We start from the raw sequence: 24,171 nt of genomic DNA, 5'->3' as shown, positions 1-24,171 counted from the left end.
ATTCCCCACGGGAAGCATGAAAATGGTGGTTCACTTGGCCTATACAAATAAAGCAAATTAATAGAGCCCTGCAAATCCGCAGGTATCCACTTTCTATCCATGGACCATTTCCATGGATGTGGGGGCAGGGTGTGGGGGCAGGGACGGGGGCTGGGGGCTGCTCGGGCCCCATGCCCAGGGCAAGTGGAGGGTCCTCCCTGGCTCCCCACAGCAGCCCTCCCAGCTCTTACTGTGGACGGGCTGCAGCTCTGAGCCGCCCACCGGAGCCGGGTCGGGGAAAGCCGTGCTCGCAGCTGGAGTCTGGGTCCCTCCACCTGCCCTGGGCGGGGGACTGGGACAGGGGCCGGGGGCTGCTTGGGCCCCCTGCCCAGGGCAGGTGGCGGGTCCACTGCAGCTTGCCTCAGCTGCCAGCGCATCTCTCCCGACCAGGTTCTGGAGGGGGGGGTGTGTGCCTCAGAGCCTCAGTCTGGCCCCTGGTGTAGAGCCCTGCAAATCCGCGGATATGCACAGATAATTTTTGTAAATTGAATGCAGATACGCATTTGTGTATCCATGCAGGGCTCTACAAATTAAATATACATTTAAAAAAATCAGAGGTACAGATAGCTTATGGATATAGAGAGGTGTCTGGGAAGTCGTTTTACACTCCTAGGAGCAGCTTGTACTACAAGTGCTATGCTCACTCAATTTGCTCTTCGTGATATCTGCATACCTATAACACAGAGTACCAGAAGTACAAAACGATGGCAGTTTCACTAGTTGGTAAGCAGGAGGAGCACATGCAATTATTGCTTATGCATCTGAGTGCGCAAATACCTCATTTGCACTAGAAGTCATGGTAACGGTGCACACAATTGCATGTTCGTGTTTGAAGATCAGGGCCTATATGTCATTTATTTATTTGCAAGATTCAGTTCATAAAGAGTCCCCATATCATTAGTGCCAGCTAGTGAGATTGGCTTATAGTCTTCAGTGCCCTAGAAATACGTGTGTTGTTGAGTAGGAGTGAGGAGAGGGAGCTATCTACAGTTTCTCCAGCAGGCTGATGGTTTTTAGTAATATACTGGCTTTGTGTGAATGAGTGAGGGATGTTGCCCTCTTGGTGCTGGCCCACAGAGAGGTTAAGGGACCTGCTACTGTTAGCAGCTAAAGGAGTTTTCCTTAAACTCAAATGGTAAAAGGTTGTGTTTAAGAAGCTGGAGGAGAACCCAAGGGTGTGATTTATCTAATAATTGGGGCTATTGCCTGAAGCACATAGATTTCATTACAACAGGAGCTTGGCAACCTCATGCTATGAACCTGAGGAGTATGACTGTTTGATGCTATTTATCCAAAAGAAAAAAAGCATCATGATTAATAATTCATTTGAGATGGTGGCAGGTTCATATTATCCAATAGGTGCCAAAAACTGCACAGCATAGCTTTGAAGGTCTCCTGCCTAAATTCTTCATAAGGCCAAACTGTTATCTGCTGAAAAGCTCCCACGAGAATGTGTGGTAAAACATCCAAGTATAAAACCAGCATTTGACATTTACCGGCATTTTCTGTTTATGGACATTCTTATGGCATAGTAGCCAAAAGACTCTGTCCAAAGACAGTGTGTAACATACAATTAATTATTATACACTTAAAGGTGGCTGAGACAGAAAGTAATTATCTGAAATCTGTGGCTATGACTCAGGGTGCCACTTTCTGATTGTCTGAGGCTTAAAGGATGCATAGTACAAATTTACTGTGTTTGAAATTGTAGTGCTGGAATCCCTCCAGTTATGTCTGTCAAAACTGTCACTAACTTTCTATCTGTGACTGGCCTTCATAGAGATACTGGAGGTATGTTGCACAATGAAACAAACATAATGGGTTTGAAATTGTGAGATTTCCTTTCTGCCTTAAATGTAGCGAAGAGAAGGGGTTCATTAATCCATCACTACATTTTCAAGCTTGGCTCAGAATGATCAGTAGCTAAGTATAGCAAGATGGCACCTAGCTTTTGTCCTCTTTAAATTCAGAGCCCTTCTTACTACTAATAATAGTAATCATACCTCTTAATCTCAGTCTCTACCATTTATTTAATTATCTCTATGCATTAGGCAAACATTAGTTAATTAAGTTCCATGACAAAAAGGGGCGTGTATATATAGGGATCATTTTGCTCCCCACTGACATGCAAACACCTCTGGATGAAGCTGAATAGCTAGCTGTTCAAGAGTGCACAGCAACTCTGCACAACAGTTGAGGACAGGAACTGAAGAATAATATGGAATCTATTTGAAACTGGCATTTGGCTAGGAGACCAACATTAACATTTGTGCTTTTTGCAAAAAGTGCCATAGTAACTCATGACCACAAATGATCAGACTCTTCCTCTTGTTTTTCATTTAAAAAGATGCCATGTGTAACATTAGTAACCTCACACATGGGCATTGATTCATCACTTTAAAAGAAGAGCATCCCCTACTGATTCATAACCACCACTTCTTGCAGCAGCTTGGTGGTCTCCTGTCCAAGTAAAGGCCTGCTTGGATTCTGCTTGCTTGATGAGACCACAGTACAGTACTGCCAGAGCCTGAGTAAAGTAGTAGCAGGCCTGGGTGGAGTGAGTATATGATTTAGTCCACATATTCTAATGCAATACCTCAGCACTGAGCAGCACACACTGTTCACTTCATCTGCGTGTGTTAAATGGTTGCTCACACCTCCAGGCTAAGTCAGTTTCTGGAACTCTTTCTCTCAGACTCCAGCTAATTATCGACAACCGAAAAATTAACTTTTCATTAGGAAAACGCTGGCATCAACATCAAATGGGAATTGTGTTACACAAAGGCCACGCTTGCAGCAACAGCACATTGCACACAAATGCAACATCAATCAAATGCTAAAAAAAAAAAAAAAAAAGTAGTTTCATTTCAGGAATAAGCATTGCTGGTATCAGCCTTTCCTCTTTCTTTAAATTAAAGAGTCTCCTGTTAGTCTCAGACAGTCTAGTGCTCCATACAATGTTGTTTTGTGTTGGAAAATTCTCTTTTGAAATATTAATTATGTTCTGGCTGGTGCTGTAGGCTAACTGGAAATGATTTCCTATTTATTGCCAGAAACATTTGTCTAAATCAGGACTGTCTTTGTTTGTTTTACAGTTAAAACTAATGAAATGGCTTTATATATTTCAGTACTGCAAAAAAAAATTGCATCTTACTGATACTTTGTTCACACTGTTGTAATTTAGGGGCTGTCAGCAGTTTCCATTAAGAAGGGCAATCGCCCATCTTCGGGGTTTTGCAACTGGGCCCTGAAAATCTGTTCTGGAATTGAATTGGCAAACAGGTCCTTGGCTCCAGAAGCAACATGTGTTTTAAAATACACAATTGGCAAAATTCTGAGTCACAACTGAAAGGCTTGTTGTCTCTGTTGATCCCTTTGGTGCTCCTGGGAATTATAGTGAACGATATCATGACACTGGGCAAAAATCAGGAAGGGGAAGTCACATGCTGAAAAACCACACCATCCCCCAATAGATCCCCCTGACCATCTCAGAATCCGTTTGCAGGCAGTGTGGTCTTCACATAGTCCTCTACTGCAGCTTCTGGAGTGGACTATAGGAGTCAGCTCTTGGTTTTCCTGGCCACAGAATCTATGCTAGTGCGGGAGCAACAGACCACCCCATTTTAGGCCTTCCACCCTCCTGCATATATGGCAACCATGTAGCATGCCGGTGCAGCACCATCCCTCTTCTAAGGCATCTCTTTGCATGCATGCTAGGATCAACAATGTATACATGGTTTTCTTTCTATGCATTTTTTTGTACCTGTAGCACTTGGCAGTATTTCTTAAGGGAACTCAACAGAGGGTCCTGTGGCACCTTTGAGACTAACAGAAGTATTGGGAGCATAAGCTTTCGTGGGTAAGAACCTCACTTCTTCAGATGCACAATACTTCCGTTAGTCTCAAAGGTGCCACAGGACCCTCTGTTGCTTTTTACAGATTCAGACTAACACGGCTACCCCTCTGAAACTTAAGTGAACTCAGTTAGGGTATGTCTACACTGCAGTGGGACTGAGCCATCCAGCCCTGGTAAACACTTGGGCTCGCATGCCTAGAGAGTTGGGTGGACTTGAGAGCCCAAACTGCAGCAGCCGTAACATCTCCACTGCTATTTTTAGGGTGCTAACACGAGCTCCACTACAGCAAGTCTGTTTTCTTGGGCTATGAGGCTCGCTCCCAGCTGCTATACAGACAAACTCTTTGGCATGGGACCACCAAGGGCTAGGTTGGTCTGAACAAGAACAAAAAGTTGGAAGCTTTTTGGACCTTAATCCAAACTTCCCAAGAGCTTTTAGGCTGAAGAACCAGCCTGGAAATCTCACAAAAAATGGACTTTCTCATGAGACTTCCAAGGCTTCTCATTTCCAGTTGGTGCATGAAATGGGGGGAAATGGAGGTGGGTGGCAGAAGATGAAGGGAGTGTTTACAGATTCTTGGTTTGAATTGGCTTGAGGGACAGGTGAAGAAGGTTCAGGTCAGCTTGCGCATCCTTAGTTAATTGTGGGTTTTGAAAAGAGAATAAATCTACAAGAGAAGGGGATGCAGGCTAGCTTTTTGGTTAAGGCACAGGGCTGAGAGCCAGGAGTTGTAGTCCCCACTATGACAGTGACCTCCTGTGTAACCTTAGGCAAGTCACTTAGACCTAGGACTTTTAGAGCTGTAATAACAAAATGCCAAAGTAGTAGTGTCTGGAAGGCATGGAGATTATGCCTTTTCATGAACACTGCTCAGGCATATAAAGCCTGGGGGTAAGGGGGAAACAGAGGGAGGAGTTCCCCTTGCTTCACCTGTTCAGCAGGTGCAGCCATTGCTTCCCTCAGTGCAACCATCCCTGAGGGTAGGGCCTGCCTAGGCTCCACCCAGAAAGAGGAAACTTACCCTTGCACTCACCAGTACTGGAAACTTGGCTATAGACTGTGATATCACTATAGGAGTTGGGACAGTTGGTCAGGTCATGATGCACAGAACTGGTTTAAGGAGATCCTGACCTGGTGAGAGACATTAATCTGTCCTGTGAAGAACCTGCATTTTAATAACAATCTGATGATGCACTTGCCAAATCTGAGGCAGGATTAGGGAGTGCATCTTGCAGTCCTTTAGAAGGAGGCCAGCAGGATTGGGCTGTAAGTGTTCATTGGATAGCACAGATTGTCAGGGCAGTAGATAGCTGGCAAAGCTTTTCCTCGGTGTGTACAAGTGGAACTTTAACACACACAAGATGCACAGTTCAGCCACACGAGTTGCACTTGCCTCTCGCTAAGGTGAATTAAATATGTAAATGAATGTTAATTTTAGGTTAAGGCTGGAGATCTGGTCCAACACTTCTATCCAAAGTCACACAAAAGAATTCCTTTGTTTCCAGAATTATCATCTGTACAGGATCAGCATTACAATTTGCAGAAAAGCCTCAAGTTGCCATGGGGGTGGGGCCTGGGGGTAAGTGGGATCAGGAGGAAGAAATGAATTGGGTACAATCCCCCTCTGCTTCCACTGTTAGGGGACAGAGCTCTGGACTCATGGTAGTTTACCAGTCCCAGTGCTAGTGGGGAGATCAAAGGGGCCCAGGAGTCAGCACAGGACTGCGTGTGCATGTGGAAGGGTGGGTGGAAGTAGGCCATGCCAATAACCTGCAGTGTTTATGCTTAAGGCCTCTGCTTATGTTTACCAGAAACTGAACACAGTTTTAGCTACAGTTTGCTTTGTAATGTTCTCTGTTTAGAGAGCTAGAGCCCTCTCTCTGGTGGCATACAGATGTTGTAGACTTGGTTTTCTAATTAGAAGCATGGCACATTCCAGAGCAGAAACAGTGCTTGCTTTCAGCCTGGAAAGGGGGAGCTTTTTCGAGTTAAGGTGCAGTGTATAAAAATGTGATTATAGTAAATTGCAAGTGGGCTGCACACTCAAGGATTTTTTTATCCATAACCAGTTCCTCACAAACCCAGCAACTTTGTCATGTTTTCTAGTCAACTTTGGTTTAGTTTTAATATTGGTTTAAGTAAGATCAGAGCTGAACTTTTAGGTTGAAGATATCCTAGGACTAGCTTGTTTGTGTTGCATATTCAAGGGGAAAACTGCAAGAACAGCTACATTACAGAAAAAAATCCTGCTGGGGTCATTCTGACAACTTCTGATAAAAAGATATTCTTTACACAATTCATGGCTAACCTGTGGAACTCACTGCTTCTGATCTCAACATCAAGAGCTTCGTGGTATTTAAAAAAAAATTTAGACATTGATATGCATAATAAGAACACCCACTGAATATTAAACCCTCCTCATGCTTTAATATATGAGCCAACCAGAAACTCACGGGGTTTAGGAAGAAGCTTCCCCGGTGGTCAGTCTATTCCACAATTGTCCATTAAGCAACTCCTTTTCCCTTCCTTAGAAACATCTGGTGCTGGCCAATGTCAGAGACATGACACTGGTTGAGACAGATCTCTGGTCTGATCCAGTATAGCAGTTCCTATCTTCCTGTCCCAGCACACTTGCTAGGTCTCCTGGAGAGAAAAATATCTGGACTTTGAAAGAAATATGAGTCCTTTGGAGCCAGGAACATGTCTTAGCCTGCATTTTCTAAATCACTGTGCATATTATTGTGTGTTCATACACAACTATATATTAAAAGAAGCAGTTTTTTTCTGCTGACTAAAGCAAGGGGCTGGGAGTTGAGTCTGAGGTTCTAATCTGCCACTGATTTGTTGGGTGACTGTAACAGAGCTTACCTGGTCTGGTTGCTGCTTCATGTTCCCTTCTTCCCTAGTTAATAAAACTCACAATCTGAGTGTTTCTCTCCCAGGCCTTTTGCCTAAGAACCTTAGAGAGTTACTCAGCCTGGGCCCCTTCTCTGGTCTTTTCCTGGCTATTCCCTGCTCTTGACTAGAGCACTCATGCTCAGGTCTGCTCTAACTGGAGTCTCTCCTCTGACTGACCCACAGACTGCCCTCCCAGCAGGCCCGGGTCTTAGTCACATGCTCCCCATTAAATGACACTTATATTCATTTGCTCCTCCTGGGGGCCAGGGCTGGGGCTGGCGGGACCCGGGCCGGGGCCTGGGTCGGGGGTGCTTGTCCGGGGCCGGTGGTGCGGGGCCGGGGCCTGAGCCGAGCCGGGTGGGAGACGCCGGGGCCTGGGCCAGCCTGCCGCCAGAGGGAGCCACTCGGCCGGACTGGGCCACACCGCGCCCCAGCCTACCTGCTGCCTCCCTGTTTCAGGCTTCCCGCGAACATTTGATTCGCAGGAAGCAGGGGAGGGGGAGGAGCAGGGGGTGGAGCGTTCAGGGGAGGGGGCAGAGTTGGGGCGGGGACTTTGGGAAAGGGGCGGGGGCAAGAAAGGGGCGGAGTTGGGGCGGGGCCCCGTGGAGTGTCCTCCTTTTTTTAAATTAAATTACCTACCAAGTAGGTAAGTGGGACAAGAGCAAAGCAACTAAAATTAGAAGAGCAGCCAGCAAGCCAGCAAACCCTTTACTAGATCAGCTTTTTTACAATCTGAAGTCATTCCTTCTTGGTCACTAGGTGACCTACCTCCTGCTCAGGAGTGAGATTTAAAGCCTTTGAAAATTCTGCTCAGATCAGGAAACTTTTTTATCCCACAAGCCCTTCAAATTCAAGGTCTGCTGGTGACTTTGTGACTGACCTTGGCGTCACATCACCAGAGGAGGGAATCCCACACATTCTGGAATGAGACAGAAGCCTAGTGAGTGTTTGCTGTTTGTCTGTGGAAAAACATACCTGCCACATAGCTCTAACAGTTCTGTAGAGACCTAGAGGGCCAAATGTGTAGAAATGGAGACCTCATCTCTGTGTGCAAGAAATGTAGAGTGAGAAAAGCCACTGATATTAACAGCACAAAACATGGATTAACTGAATGTCAAGGGAGAGCCTTGAGTAAGTTTGGTTAATTGAATAATCAAGGATATTTTCAATGTCATAATGGATGGTCAGATCATTGTAACAAAGCCCATGTGCTAGAGACAACAGAGTTATTATAGCCATGTCGATCCCAGGCTTTTGGAGAGACAAGGTAGGCAGGGCTGTCCCTAGCTATTCTGGGGCCCTACGCAGTGCCCCCTCCCCCCGCAGGGGGGCAGGCCTCTGAGGGGGAGTGGGCCCCAGTCCTCCGTGGGGGAGGGGCTGGCTTGGGGGGCAAGGGGGAACCACGCCCCAGCACTCACCGGCAGCACGGCTGGGACCAGGTCTGCAATTCCTGCCGCCGGTGAGTGCAGGCCTGGCCATGCTGCCGAGCTCAGGGGGGTGGTGGTGGGCTGGGGTGGAGCAGGGGCGGGAAGAGGCGGGGAAGGGACAGGGCGGGGCAGAGGAGGACGGGGGCTTGGGGAAGAGCCGGAGCAGGGGCTGGAGCAGCACGGAGCTGCACAGGGCACCAGGAAATTTGGTGCCCCAAATTTCCTGGTGCCCTACACAGTTGCGTAATTTGCATATGGGTAAGGACGGCCCTGAAGGTAGGTGAGGTAATATCTCTCTCACCAACAGAAGTTGGTCCAATAAAAGATATTACCTCACCCACCTTGTCTCTCTAGAGGCAACAGTGCATTTATTATATAAATCACTCACACATGAGGAGTTAGGACAAACCCTTCAGCTCCAAAACCACAAGCCTCAACCACTTGAGCTAAAAGAGCCCATCGGTAGCTAGGAGCAGTAGTAGGCCCCTTAACCTTCTGCGGCCCAGTTACCAGGAGGCAACATTCTTTGTTCACTCAGTCTCACGCACTGTCACATATCTCAACATGACTCCGTCTGGGGTAAACTGAAGTTCAGATAATCAGGGCTGAGCTGTCAAAACTCTCATCCCAAATCCAGTTTTTTTTACCTGTTGAACTATCAGTCAGCTGCACTCGGCTAAAGAGGCAGACTTTGCTTTTGCAGGAGGAGTTTTATCAAGAGATAAAACAGGGAGCCTTCTGGCCCGCATCCCAACAGTCATGTCTAGGAAACTGTGGAGTACATTTTATCTCACCGTACAAGATAACAAACCAGCATTGACTGTAACGGGTCTCTTCACTCTCTGCACAGGCCCTTCATGCTTCTGCCCCCGCTGATGGAGTGGATGCGAGTGGCTATCACCTACGCTGAGCATCGGCGCAGTTTAACTGTGGACAGCGATGATATCAGGCAGACGGCCAGGCTGCTCTTACCGGGACTGGACTGCGAACCACGGCAGCTGAAGTATGTGGGCTTATCTTTACAGTCAGTTATGATAATCAAAGCACTTTGCCCTTCTGTATCACCTTCCATTGGAGGATGATCTCAAAACACTTTATAAACATCACTGAATTTAGCCTCACAGCACTCCTGTGGGCTAAGGAAGTTTTAGCCTGATTTTACAGATCAGGCACAGAGAGATTGTGACTTGCCCTTTGTCATGCACACCGTCTGTGGCAGAGACAGGCTGAGAATATAGGGAGACTGATTCCCAGGCCCCAGTGTTAACCACAAGATCATTCTTTGCCTCTTTAAATACCCTGGTGAAGAGCCTAAATCTAAAGTCTTAGACTTAAAGAGAGCCTTCCTCTACACAGATTGCTCATAATTTTACAGTAAGTTGGTGCTGCTAGTACTCATTTGTGTTTCATTCATTGTCTATGTTCTGCTAAGTTTACTGGTGTTAGCACTGATTTTGGTATTGTGCAACTGTTTTGTGGTTCCCCAGCCAGAAATGTACACATTAGTGCAAAGTGAATTTTTCCTCCTTAAATTAATCCCATTGCATTTAATTAATGATGACTTTGCAGTGGACACATAAATAATAATAAATGATATTTGTAACATACTTTGTAAGGAAAAAATGTACCGTTACTTTTAGGTCTTTTGTGTGAAGGAGGGAGGTTGATCTAATGGTTGCAGCAAGGGGTTTTTAGTCAGGATTTCTGAGTTCTATTCTTAGCTTTTCTACTGATTTTCTGTGTGGTGTAGGAGAAATTACTTAACTTTCCTGTGCCTCAATATTTACCACCCTCAAAAGGTGTTGCAAAGCTGAAATAAACAATGTAAAAGGCTCTGAGGTTCTCACATGGCACTGCAGAAGGGCAAGCTATCAGCATGCTCTCTTGCTAGTTTCAGGAATTCTCCTTTCAATTTTAGTTTCATAGTTCTTTTTTCAATCTTTCCTCTAGATTGAATGAACTGTTCAAAACACAGTCTGAGACTTCCCACTTCAAAGGTATCCTGTGCTGTTTTAATCTCCACAGGCTTTTGTAAATCCAATAGAGAGATATTGTGTATAAAATACAAATGGCTCCTTAATTTCTAGGTTACATGTAGAAAAAAGAGGAAAGGGTTTTTCAGGTTCTGTTTCAGAAGTGTATTGATATAAATTAAAGGGAAATTCCTAGACAAAAACTTTGCTAAGGTAGAATTAAGGCTGAGAGTACATACCGATAAACTTCAGGTTAAAAGCCTTACAGGGCCACTGTCATTACCAAACAAAGCCACCTTTAGAAACCCAGGCAATCTAGATACTCATATGAATGAATGGGGTGAGGAGGAGGAAAGAGGACAGGGATTCAGCCACAACATGTGGAATATACAGGAATTCAATTCTGTATTCTGATTGTTGAGAGGCTCTTGGAAGGAATCTGATGAAGGTTTCTATCCATGTTGTTCTGATTACAGGGGAAAAGAAAAAATCTGTAAGAAAAACCAGGTGCTTTTCCTTCCCACAACCATATATTTTCTCGCACCTTTCACCAAACCTCTCCAAGGACATACATGACATACATAAATCTTTCTATGCAACCAGTCAGCCTTTGCATCAAATATGCACATCATGTTTGCAGCAGAGGGCAGAAATCGTAAGTCAGAATTGAGCTTCATAAGCTGTTTGTTCTGACCCTTCTTTTATAAGCTGTTATCCCAAAGGCCCTAAGTATTCCCCATGATGGGGTTTTTGGAGCTGGGAACATTGTCTATGCTGCATGGAAAAAAATGTTGAAAAGAGGGAGGTGTCACTATTCTAAGGCACGTGACATGACCTTCTCACTTACAGGAAGCAATTGTGTAGTGATTAGAGCAAGTGGCAGGGAGTCAGGACTCTTGGGTTCTATTCCCAGCTGTACCTCTGGCTCAATGCGTGACCTTAGGCAAATCACAACTGCTCTGTCCCTCAAAGTACGATGATAATTCCCACCTCGCAGAAGGATTCTGTCACTTGGAGGGGATTTGTGGATGAAAGGCAGTGAAGGGCAAAGTGCTGTTGTCATAATGACCTCTGTCCTGAAACTGTATATATATCTATCTTCTGATAAATATTCCTTAGACAAATAGTTCTCCACACCTGTTTGTTTGTGAGACAGTGACTATAAGATTTTCAATCCAGTGCTCTCCATGTATTATTTCAAAGTGATCTATAAACATCGTCACTCCTCACTTTGACTGTACCTGCTTAAATGGACACCATCAACTTAAAAATCACCCGGCTGTCTGAGATATTGTCACCTATTGTTTCAAGTCATAGCTAAGATCACTGTAACAGAGAGATGAGAGCCAAAGGTATTTCTCTATTTTTCTAGATGGCTCACTTGGTGTATTTGACAGCACTCTGTGTGTAGTCAGTTTCACTATATCCGTGGTGTTGGTTAACTATATCCGTGGTGTTGGTTAATGAGTTTCTCCTTGTTTTGCAAACAGCACTTACTTTGAAACTAGGACAATGTGATTGTAGAGCCAAACAAATTAGCAGAGTAAGGTGGCAGCTCAAAGGCCAGTATGGCACTTGAAAATACATTTCATTCATTTTCTGAAATCCACTAGACTTCAAGTTGACAGAAGCTAATTGTTCTCAGGGGAACATAGGAATATAGTATCATAAAAACATTTATCATAGAAGCTTGGTCTGCTTGTCCATCTAATCACTTACCCTACCTCCAGGATTGACTGTTTATCCACTTGTGGCCTCTAGCAGTGGTCATTGGTCCTTCGCCTGTTACCTTACCTCTGGCAGTAGCTATTGGCCTGTCTACTGCGCTCATCTTTATCCAGTGACTAATGATTCAGAGAGCCCACTCCTCCATACATACCTTTTCACTGAACTGCTCTAATAACTACAAGCTCCAATATATGAAAAATCTCTCACAATAACACAATCCCAAGATTATATAATGTTACCTTCCTTCTGAATTTTTCCTAGGAAATACTTAGACATTAACTCCTTTCTGAAGGATGGTATTCTGCCCTGGGCATAGTTGCCACCTCTCTGGATAGCCCGTGGACACTCGCATAACCTGTGAAGCACCTATCCCACTTGCTAGGGGCAGGAGATTTGAGGTGATTTTCAAGTGTAAGTCTCTGTATTGTGGGGTGAAGTTAGGACCCACTGAACCCATCTAGTCATAGCTGCAGTGTGGTTTTCTGTCCACAATGGGGAGAAACACCATTGTAGGTGGCACCTGTTCATCTGGGCCTGAGCTGAAGGCCTTGTCCCAGGCACTGCAAACGAACACTTGTAAAATGACAGGGGTCGCTGAAAAATGCTGTTGCAAGGCTTTGTACAGGCAATACAAGCACAAGGTGTTCCAACCAAGTGGGTGTTGTAACACGTTTTCACCTAAGAACTAAACGGGCAACCTCTTGCAGTGTATTAGCCCAAGAAGCCATTCTGTGTGGCCTTGGGCAACTTCTTGAAGGTATCTAGTCTTAAACCAAAACAATCTTCCTACTTAGCTCCACTGGATAGAGGCTCACATTGGACTCTCACCTAGTGTTCCTCGTGCTTGTAGATCACCAAAGTCCTCATTTGAGTTTTGGCTGTGGTGTTGTGCTGGACTCCCATGTACAGTCAGGCCAGCCACTAGACGGGTGAAGGACTTTGCTAACTGGACAAGTCTATTGTGGCATCTGGCTGCCATTTGTCATCCACCTGCAAAGACAAGAGCATGAAAAGTTACCAGATAAGTTTGAGGCCCTGAGTAAGTTTCATGCATAGCCTTCTAAGTAAAACCATAAATGCATTACTTCTCTGGCAGCCCACGCAAACTTTCAAAAGAGGTTAAAATATGTTGAGGTTGTCTAATTTTTCAAAGGAAGTTGGCAGCCAAATACTGCAGTAGCTGGAAGTTTGCGCAAGAGCCCGTGTCAGGACATGCTGCCAGTGAAAAGGCAGCAAATGAAATCACACAATGTGGGTGCCCATGTCAAGGTCCAGTTGAGATAGGAAATGCCTACAACCTGGTGATGTTTCTTCAGTGCACAAGAGAGGCTCCCAGGCTCGGAATTCAGATGTCTCTCAAAAGATAAGCTTGGAGACTTGCAATAATCTCCAGACTCCTTTATCTTGTTTAGAAGCAGATAGCTTGGTAGCTGTCAAGAGGATGAGAATGGGAGGATCGGAGCCTAATATAAATATAGGTCCCAGGAATAACATTGATTTTATTGGGGTGGATCTGAGAATGGTCTGCCACCCAAAAGAGGATATGGAAATCTTCATTATAATGCAGGGATGAAAAAATGTGGGAGTAAGGTGATAAAAGGCAAAATCTTGATAAGCAAAATCTTATTTGGGAATAATAGCCAGGCTCTTATGTAGAGCCATAATGATTATTTATCATGGAACTATATTTGTAATTTTTATTTCAACAGAGTTCTTCTCCCTCTTGTTCTCTGAATACGATTTCATATACATTTGATGCATTACAGTTATATAACAAATAAACATTTCTGCAGGCAAAATAGAAAAACCCAAGAATGGAGCGTAAAGCCATGTGGAGAAGCAGTACTATAACTAATTGCTAATTTAAAACACAAACCCTCCTGAAATGATTGCTGCACTTTTTGGCCTTTGTCCTCAACAGGCCTGAATGCTGTTTTAGCTCCTTCCGAAGACTGGACGCTAAGGCTGCTACTGAAAAATTCCAGCAGGACCTGGGTTTCCGAATGTTAAATTGTGGAAGGACTGATCTGATCAACCAAGCTATAGAGGCGCTGGGACCTGATGGGGTTAACACAATGGATGATCAGGTATATGGGAAGACCCTGAGACAGTTTCCCTGCATGAGCAAATTAAATATTTTCTATAGAGGCAAATCAATGCTTGATGACTCAGGTATTTTTATCTAGCTGAGCTTTTCTCAAGTTCTAGCTTGGGTTAGCCTGTGAACTCTTTAAGAGAATTGTTTCTACATTGCTTGCTGAGCCCCTTCATTCCCTGGAATACTTTATGGCATGTCTCTGGCGGAAATGGGGGATAGATTAGTATTCAGGATATAGAATATGAAAGCTAGATTTTGTCTTGCACCTAACTGTTGCAAAATTAAGATCCCTACATGCTTGCTGCCAGTGGCTGTCACCTCTAGTTCTTCAGTTGAAATTCAGGCCAGGTCAGTGAGTGACCAAAAGGTGTTACTATCTGATGGCTTTTGGGTGACCTGTATGAAGTGAGTTAGATGCTGCTGTTAGCTAGGGTGACCAGATAGCAAGTGTGAAAAATTGGGACAGGGTGTGGGAGGTAATAGGAGCCTATGTAAGAAAATATCGGGACTGTCCCAATAAAATCGGGACATCTGGTCACCCTACTCTTAGCCCAGTTCCCAGTGGACATGCAAAAAGCCCCAGTTTGAACTCTCTACAGAGAACTCAACAGGCAGATGACTTCTCTACCCTTTCACTTCTGAAGTGGTCTCTTCAGATCTGAGTTGAGGCACATGAGCCAAATAGCCTGGAATTGCCCATGCTGACTCTGTCCCAATGATTAACCGTGGATTTCCGTACAGGGTACCTTTCCTTGCACTGAATTTACTTTGAATTAAAATATTACTTTGAGATATCTATAGGGTTGCACATTATTGCAGGCTTGTAGACTATATTTAAAAAGACCCACCTTCACAAATGCACATACACCTATTGCTTCTGCAAAAAAAATAAAATTACTTGTTTACAGTCATTGTACATGCAAGCTGGTTGTGCACAGGTGAGTTATTAGATGAACAATGACCTGATTTACATAGGGGCAACAGCACACATTTGTGGGGCAGCTTGGAGGAAGACTAGCACCACTTTTAAAACAATACAGATGGCTCCAGTCTGTTTTGTTTCATGAAAATCTGCCACTTGGGATTTTTTTTTCCCCTCACATTTTTGTGGTTTCAGGATATAAAGCCCAGAGGACTTTTGTTCTTTCAAAACAGATCTTTGATATTTTTTGCCTCTGATGCTTTGTTCGGTGACCTGCTGATTTATTTATCCTCACACCAAAGAAATCACAGCCCAGAGCCCATTGCTCTTGACTGAGGGTTTTTTTCCCTTCAGCCAGAGAGAGGGTGGGGGGTTGTTTTTCAGCCAAACTCTGCACTTTGATGGGTTTTGCTGACAGCACAAGTTAAGAGGCTTAAGACTTTGTAAACAGTTGATAGCATAGTCTCGTTATCACCCAATTGATGTCATATTGTAGCCAATCCTATTGGAGGATTTCATTGAACTAGTGTTAAGTATCGCTGTACTGGTGCTTACTTCCTGCGTCCTCAACAGAGGACACCGCTCCCAAATTTACAGCCCAGCATCCTGGCATCTTATTGACTAACCAGGCTTGGAGGAGGATGTCTAGGGAGACATTGCTGTTCTGCGATTAGCCACTTGTATCACTGTGAAACAATGCGAGACCCTTCTTCTGTTCTCTCAGAGTCCTAGGGGCTGAGCATGCTTCCTCTGCTGCATTACCAACTAAGGATGGGATTAAATCAAAACCCTAGATGTCAAGTCTACCATATGTGGGATCTGGATCCAGATCTGAACTTTGCAGCTGGCACCTGTTTCTGTAATGGGATGTAACAGAGCCAGCCTGCCTACGGAAAACTGACTTAAGGCCTGGAAACAGAACCCAGGTCTATTGGACAGCAGGGCGGAGTACTAACCAGAGAGACAGCTAGCCAGCCCAGCTGATATATTCATATTAGACTTACCCTGGCTAAAGGGAATCATTCTTAAAATGCTACACAGTAGGCAGGAATCGGAGACATTACAGGCAGGTGTGACTGCCCCACTCGTGGCAAGCAGAGCTGGACAAAACTTTCCTGGTAAAGGCCACCCAATCAGATGGAAGTGAGACAGCCGCTGACTCCACCATTCAGAACCAGGTTCAGATTTTGAAATTGTTTGTTCAGCCCCAGCTCTAGTAATAGCCCCAATACTCAGAGTAGGGTTACAGAGGTTTGAGCTTGGGGCAAGGTCTTGGGCTGATTTATGGTTTCCAATGGATACCATTCGTTACTCATTGGTTTCATATGGTTTTGTGGGGAAAAAATAAAACTCAGAGATTTGGGGTGAGTTTCCTTTTGAGTTCTTGGTTTTTATCTGAACCTGAAATACAGATTAAAAATTGTGGGGAGGGGAGTGCAAAACCCCCATGAATCAACTGGAAAGATGGGGTTGTACAAACTCCTTAGAATTGAACCCCTGAATTTGGCAGGGCTCTAGTTACAAATAGAGATGGCCCAGAACTTAAACCACAGCTCTAACTCTGAATCCACAGCTGAATTTCCTACCCTTGTAATGGGCCTGCGTCAAAGCCAAACCCAAGCTCCAAGCATTCCCAGAGAAGGCAGTTCCAGCTCCTGATCAGAACTGTCCCAGATTTGGGGGCATTCAGATTCTGGGCCTTTTCCGAGAGAAGCTTGAGCAGCGTGTGTGGGATCCAAACTCCGCACCTGGCATTTGGAGCCAGGGTTTGATTCAGGCCCGTTTGTGTGGGGATGAGGCTGGATTATTGTTTGATTAGTGCAGAGATGCCCCCTGTGAAAAATTCTGTCAAATAAAATTTAAAAAGCCCAGAGAATGAAAAGTGAAAAAACCTGAGATGTGAGCTTTAATTTGTTTCATCGTGAAAGCATTTTGGCCATTAGCATCCTGGACTTGGCTATTTTTGGAGTGATTTGTTTGTAAATAGGGCCAGTCTAGCTCATGAGTAATCTCTGGCTGGTCATTGTTTAAACAGAGAGAAAGCAAGAGAGAGAGATTTATGGGTAGAAATGTTCTGTCAGTGCTGAAATGCTTTAACAAATATTGTTTTACCAATGGAGATAGTGTTTGCCAAGTAAACACCTCTGTGTTTGTTTCTTCTAATTTCTGCTTAAGTTCCCCTGGCCAAGGAGGATGCAAGGAGCTCTGTTCCTTTCCTGCAGCCTTAGGAAAGGGGCTGCCTCTAAAACATGACTCAATGCAAAGATTAGGATTTTAAATAACCCATTTAAAATTATTGCTAGCTCATCTGCTATTTATTTGATGTAGGACACGTCACATTCCTATTTTAATGTCTTGATTTCCCCACAGCACGCAGAAATCACAAACACATATACATCCCCCGTGCACATGCGCACACGTTGTACATCACACACTGCACATATACATATATACATACAGTGCAGACCCAGTCCCATGGGCCCCTTTGGCAGATGGATTCTCTGTTGTTAGACATGTAGATAAAGGCTAACTATTGCTGACTTTTCTTCCTGAAGGGTATGACCCCACTAATGTACGCCTGTGCTGCTGGAGACGAAGCCATGGTCCAGATGCTGATTGATGCCGGAGCAAATTTGGATATACCAGTAAGTAAGGGCCAAACCCAGGAAAACTGCTCATCTTTGTAAATAAGCAGGATCGGTTATGAAATCTCTCCTGGCAACCAAAAGCTCCAGCTTGTGGAGTTTGTACACCAGACCCATGGAAGGGCCTTCCTTTAAGAGCTCATTGTTTCAAGGTTTTGGGAGAAATAAAGTCTAAAGCCCCTTGGAGCACTTGGTGGCTGAAATAATGGTTGACATAAGGAGCAAATAAGGTCTCCTTTTGGAAAGAGCAGCCACTAAGGGAAATCAACAGGCACATTAGAGAAGCCTAGAAGATAGATCACAAGGATTAGCACTGGCAGCACTCTCTGAATGGTGTCAGTCTGTCACTACCAGGGGTTGTTATTCCCCAGGGAAATGCCAGTTACAGTAGAGTCCGAAGAATATGGGAGAGAGACAGAGACTGCAATGGTCAATAACTGAGCTTTTCATGTTCCCAGGTTCCTGGCAGCAATCCCCGATACCCCTCAGTCCATCCCGACAGCCGGCACTGGACTGCGCTCACCTTTGCTGTTCTACATGGACACATCTCCGTAGTTCAGGTAAGCAAAGGGGAGGGAGACACAGTTGTCACGAATCCTTAAAATAGGAGAGCCTAAAAAGAGAGCCAGGACCTCCAGGCTTTTAAAACCAGCTCAGACCCGGGTTCCCTTTGTGGCTGTGGTCTACAAGTTTTTTTAAAATCACTGATTATCCATGTACCTGTAAAATGAGGGGAATCTGACTTGCCTTTTCAGAGTGCTTTGGGGGTTGATTCGTTAAGCTCTGGAAAGGCTTTGACAATGAAACATCCTACAAATTCTGATTCTTTTTTCTAATTACTATTTCTATATTAATTTCTTACGTTTTTCTGGACTCAGAACAATGTGGATCATCCACTAACTATGGTGTCTGGTGAACTGGTGCTTTCAGGGGAGTGTGTGAAAGTATGGGCAGAGTGCTTGGGCAGCATGTTTCTTGAAAATATTAACTATGGCCCGAATACAAAAATCGAGTTGCCGGTCCATTCCTTCTTAAAAGCCTGCTCCTAGAGAAGCAGAGCACCCTGTGCTCTCTTTGCATGCCCTGCAAGTTGCATGTTCCAGCCCTAAAAGCTGGGACTCTCCTAGAATAGGTTCTGACTGTATCATCAGTGGGAGTGCTGCTACTTCCAGCCACTCCTTTGCTCACTAGGTACATTTGGATTCCCTTCCTGCAAGCTCTGTGCATGCTCATTGCTGGCCTTTGCTGAATTCACACAGAGTAAATGCAGAATTGGATGCCATGGGTGCCTTGTGGAGCCCTCCAATGTACCCACCCTCTCTCTCTAACTTCAGGGTGAGTTCAAAAGTGATCCACAGGAGGTTTTCCGCTGCTGGTGAGGCAATAAACAATTTCTATTCAGCTCTCAAGGAAGACACAACTATAAGCTAATGTGGGGGGGTTTCGTATTTGGTTTTACAAATGTATGCAAATGTTAATGCAAATTAGATCCATCATTTGTGTCCTTGGCAAGTTGCCAGTGCACTCTTTGGCATTTCAAAGGTTGTACAATTTTAATTTACATGTGAGATAATACATGTGATGCTCTCAGGAGACAGTGCTGAGAATTACATCAACAAGGCTCCTTAGACTGAACTTAGCCTTCTGCTCCTCTGGGCCATATTATGTTGCCTGCAGTGAGTGTGTATTCACTTAGATGTTTTAAGTATTTAAACTTCTCAATCTAATGTCAAAACCCTTCCCTACAATGATCATCACTGAAAGAGTCCTATCTCCGCTTTCTCTGAACGTAGTGAAGCCCAGTGGAATTGCCTCTTTCTTGATATCCATGACTGGATTTGCCAGATCTAGCTTCTCCATCAAGGGAGAAATAAATTAGTTGTTAGAAAAAATCATAGTCCTCCACCAGCAATATTATGCTGAAAATGTAAATGTGAAATTACCAGGCACAATCATGCTTCCAGTCTGTGCTGAGGCAAGTGACGTAATAAATTGGTGACCACCTAGGGCTCAATGATTGTCATTGTGCTGCGTACTATGGCTGCTCAGAAATGCATGCTGTAGCACCAGCTTGAATAGAACCCAGATCCTCCTGCCCCAAAAACAGGTTCTTGCCATATGAATTAAAAGGAGACTCTCCATCAACTACCAGCAGTATAAGGCTTATGACATATAGCTTATGACAACTACCAGCAGTATAAGGCTTATGACATATAGCTTATGACAACTACCAGCAGTATAAGGCTTATGATTCTGACTCTGTCCAGTAGAGGAACAGTGCTTGTCCCAAAAGGAAGAATCCCAACTAGCTGCCTTCTGTGGCTATGCATGGTCAGTGTGGTGTCTGCCCCTGCCTGGAAATACGAATGTTCAAATCTGTTTTGTTATTCTTCTAAATGAAGGGTGGTTCTTCAAGTGCCACTCCCTATATGTATTTCCCATGTGGGTCTGCATGTGCACCACGTGCCCGAGTCTGGCAATTCTAACAAATAGTGTCCATTGGCCTGCACTTCCACAGTAGTTCACCTCATACTTAAAACCAGCGGCATAAGAGCCATGTGCAGGCCATCACCTCTCCAGTTCCTTCTTACCGCCACATGGCCTGTGTCAGAATCCCTGTGTCCACAGATTTCTCCAGCTTTTATCCTTCTTCTCTAAGTACATTTGTAAATAGTTTATATTAGCATAGTTAGAGCTTTTGGTATAGTTAGGCTTTCCCTCCCTATAATGGGGACTCCCTCTCCATGGTCTGGCACTATGCCCAGAATCCCAGCATTCAAGAACTGTGTCTCCTGCCCTCACTCCTTCACCATGAGTGATGATCACCAACACTGTCTCTACTGTTTGGGTGAGATGCATGTTGCTGCAAAGTGCAGCATCTGTTGCTCTTTTCTGCCATGAACCCGTAAAGCTCGTGAGCATCCTAAATTCCTCCCCAAGGTTATTTCAGATTTTCATGTCAACCAAGCTATCCACCTATCTGTTTTTTCCCCCAAAAAAACCCATATCTCGGTTGAGGAGAGGAAGCTGCCTTCCCTCAACGTCAGATGCACCTTGGCGTTCTATCTGCCGAGGACTAAATCTATCAGAAAGTCTCCTAGGCTGTTTCTTGCCATAGCTTAGAGTTTGTAAGGACAAGCTACACCATCTCACAGGATCTTTAAATGGATTTCTGGGTGCATCATCATGTGCTACCAATTAGTGCACATCTCTCCACCTGACGGGGTAAGGGCATACTCCACCAGAGCACAAACTGCCTCTACAGCATCAGTGCACAAAATATCATTACTGGACATATGCAGGCTGCTATCTGGAATTCCATTCACACCTTCACTAAACACTACACGCTAGTTTAAGCCTCCAGTGCAGACCCCGTAGTGGGAACTGCAATAATTCAAGCATCTGTCTTGCACCCCCACTCCAGTCTGAGTACTGCTTGTCAATCACCCACATGTGGAATACAGATAGGGACCAGCACTCGAAAAAGAAATGGAGGTTACTTACCAGCAACTGGAAATTCTTTGAGATGCGTGGTCCCTTTCTGCCCTCCATCCCCTCCGCTTTGGATCTTACTAGATTTGCGGTACGAGGAGGAACTGGCGAGGCATCGGACCACACTGCCTCCTATGTCCTCAGTCTGGAGCCCAAGGTGAATGACTGCGCCTGTGCAGGCCAATGCTTGTTAGAATTTACACACATGTGCACCACGTGTCAAATGCCGCTAGGGGCCACACATCTCAAAGAACTTCCAGTTACAGCTAAGTAACCTCCATTTCCTGCCAGTTGACCCCGCTCTGCATGATGGTGTCAATGTGACTTTGATACTTTTTGCTACTTCAAATGTTTGAAAAGGATATTGTCCCCACTCCTTCATGGCCAGTTACTGCTGGGTTAGCGCCAGTCCGCCTGCAAAGAGTTCCCCCAGGGTTTGGGCTGGTGAACTCCTGTCCAAAGTAAAGACACAGTCTCCTCATCCAGAATCTGCAGGGCCTGAGGTTCTGGCAGAGCAGTTCGGCCTATTGTGGCAAATTCTGTTAGGCATCTTGTCTGCTTCCTGCACAGCATGTAACCAAATGGCAGGGACTTCCCACACTGCAGAAGCATCTAACCCTTTTGAATCTGGAGAGCAGATGAAAATGTGCCCATTGGGATACAATAAATAGCAGCCTTTAGTCTCCTGTCCACCTGATACCTTCCACCAGAACTAGACTGACTATAACAAAACAAAACAAAAGTACAGTAAAGAGAGAAGAAATTATTAAATCTCTAAAGAGATGTTAGCCATGAGTCCCTAGGCTTCAGTCCCAGACTCAAGCACCAAACAGATGCATGTGAGAGGTGTGTGCGCCTTGCGATGGATATTTTTCCTTTAGTTTTTGCTGAGCTCCCTTTGTGTTTTTCACCCTTTGCTATGGACCTAATGGGTTTCCCTTCCAACACACAGGCTCTTCTGTTGTGTCTTTCTGAATTGTTCTGAACTTCTTGTCTCTGATTGGTCTTTTGCAGCTGCTCTTGGATGCTGGTGCCCATGTTGAGGGCTCCGCCGTTAACAGCGGTGAGGACAACTATGCTGAGACCCCACTTCAACTGGCTTCAGCAGCAGGTGAGTCAAAGATGCTTACGTTCTTGCTCCCAAGATCACGGGAAAACTATGGCAGAAGTATAGCTATGGGTCAGATGTTTAGATTTTAGTTACATGAGTTGGGATTTACTTTGCATTGTACTTTAAGCCAATTAACAATGAAAGATATAATGAAAATTTCAAACTGGTGGAGGACTAGGTAGCTTCAGGGGTTAGATAATGGGATATCGTACTTTTTTTATGCCTAAATCACTAGTGGAAGCCTAGCCCAGGTTAGCAGTATCTGAGCGCTGTTACCATCTGCTGTTTGGTGCCCAACCTGAAATGTGCTGCTGTGAATCAGCTCAGTCCACATTTACCACTGCCACTAATTATCACTTCCTGCCAACAGCCTCAGCAGGGAAGCCAAGTGCTGAGTGGGACTGCAGTGTGCTTTCACTCTTAGAGCATGCATGGGGCAGCGTTGGGAAACTTAGGCTGCCACTGTCCATCCTCTGCCTCTCCTGGAGCTGAACAGCCTCCATGGCTGTCAGACTAGCACCTTTCATCAGCCCGAGTCACACTGGGAAAAAACATCTGAGGTTGTACAAAGATCTGTGCTTTATCTCATTTGTTTAAAAAAGAAACAAAATTTTGGGCCTATTCTCCAAGCAGGTGCCACATCAGGGGTTTACATGGCATGTAAGGACTTACCTGTGCCAGCCCAAAGATCATTATTCTTCTCCATCACCTGCAGCCTACTATTTTGGTTTCCCTCTGTTCTTTCTCCATCATTTAAAGATTATTACGGGATAGATTCTCTGGTTTGTTCTTTTTGTGCCAGTGGCATAAAGGGAGCAGAAGGTTGTCCCCAAAGCTGTTGTAGCTGGCTCTCCCACCACCACTCCCTGCAGCCTCTGGCAGTGGGGTGGAGGGTGGCTGGAATGCATGTTGTTCCAGTTATCCACGGCTGCAGGATGACCCCTTGGGGGGGGGGCATAGCCAGCTAGCACAGTTTAGAGCAGCCCCCAGATTCTCTTTTGGACCCCCTTTTAGCTACACTCAGCAGGAGCTGACAGCTGAGAATCTGGCCATATTGAAGCCAGATACATGTACATCTGCTTGTAGTGTAGTTTGACTTCAAGATGTTGAAACACATGAGGGAAATGTAACTTTTTTAAAAAATAGTAAAATATACCTTTCTCCCCTCCCCCCCATTTATATATAAAGATGTGCCTGTGCTTTAAATAGAATACAGAACTGGGTGCCAGAACTCCTGGGTTCTCTTCTGAGCTGTGCCTCTAACTAGTTGTGTGGCACTGGGCAACTTAGCCTCTTTGTGTCTGTTTCCTCCATCTGTAAAATGGGGGTGGTAATATTTGTCTCTCTCTCAGGGGTGGTGTGAGGCCTAATTAACGCTTGTGGGGTGTTATAGAAGTGCCCAGGACAAGTACTCTATGCCTTTTAAAGGATGCTGAAAAATGGAATTATTGTTACTTTTCTGCCAATTCTTAGGGAACTACGAGCTGGTCAGTTTGTTACTGAGCAGGGGCGCAGACCCCCTCCTGAGTATGCTGGAAGTCAACGGGATGTCCTCATCGCTTCATGAAGACATGAACTGCTTTAGTCACTCAGCCGCACATGGGCACAGGTAAACCTCTGTTCAAGCTCAGCCTTAAAATGAAGACCCTCTCAGTGCGGGGATTCACATACAATTGTTATACAGGTTCACTGAGGTCTCTTGCCTGAGAACAATGTTATAGGCTACCCCCATCGCACACAGGCTGTAGCGTGGCTTTACAGTACAGTTCCCAGACCAAAAATCCCTATCCACACCGGTCTAGGAAGTGTTGCTAGAACCCTCCCAGCTATAGCCATATTTTAATGCAGTAGAGTAGCTAGCATTATTCTGACTCTAGTGTGGCCAGACCCTGCATTTACTTTTTGAAGGGCTGCATTGGAAAGTAATTATCACTTTAAGTGGTTCTATTCCCAAAATAACTGTGTAAAACTGGCACCTTCT

General features: G+C 44.9%; 1 protein-coding gene across 1 annotated transcript in view; it reads left to right on the top strand.

Annotated features, from left to right (window-relative positions):
- Window positions 1–24,171, top strand: part of ABTB2 (ankyrin repeat and BTB domain containing 2) — a 191,008-nt gene that overhangs the window by 154,012 nt on the left and 12,825 nt on the right. The window contains exons 4-9 of the mRNA XM_008179566.4: window positions 9,072–9,224; window positions 13,844–14,009; window positions 17,498–17,587; window positions 18,046–18,147; window positions 22,094–22,190; window positions 23,664–23,799. Coding sequence (XP_008177788.3) covers window positions 9,072–9,224; window positions 13,844–14,009; window positions 17,498–17,587; window positions 18,046–18,147; window positions 22,094–22,190; window positions 23,664–23,799 — 744 coding nt within the window. The remainder of the gene's footprint in view (window positions 1–9,071; window positions 9,225–13,843; window positions 14,010–17,497; window positions 17,588–18,045; window positions 18,148–22,093; window positions 22,191–23,663; window positions 23,800–24,171) is intronic.

This window comes from Chrysemys picta, chromosome 4 (assembly GCF_011386835.1).
Source record: "Chrysemys picta bellii isolate R12L10 chromosome 4, ASM1138683v2, whole genome shotgun sequence".
NCBI classification, from domain to species: Eukaryota; Metazoa; Chordata; order Testudines; family Emydidae; genus Chrysemys; species Chrysemys picta.
Note: the sequence above shows the minus strand (reverse complement) of the source record. Positions and strands in the feature narration are given on the sequence as shown.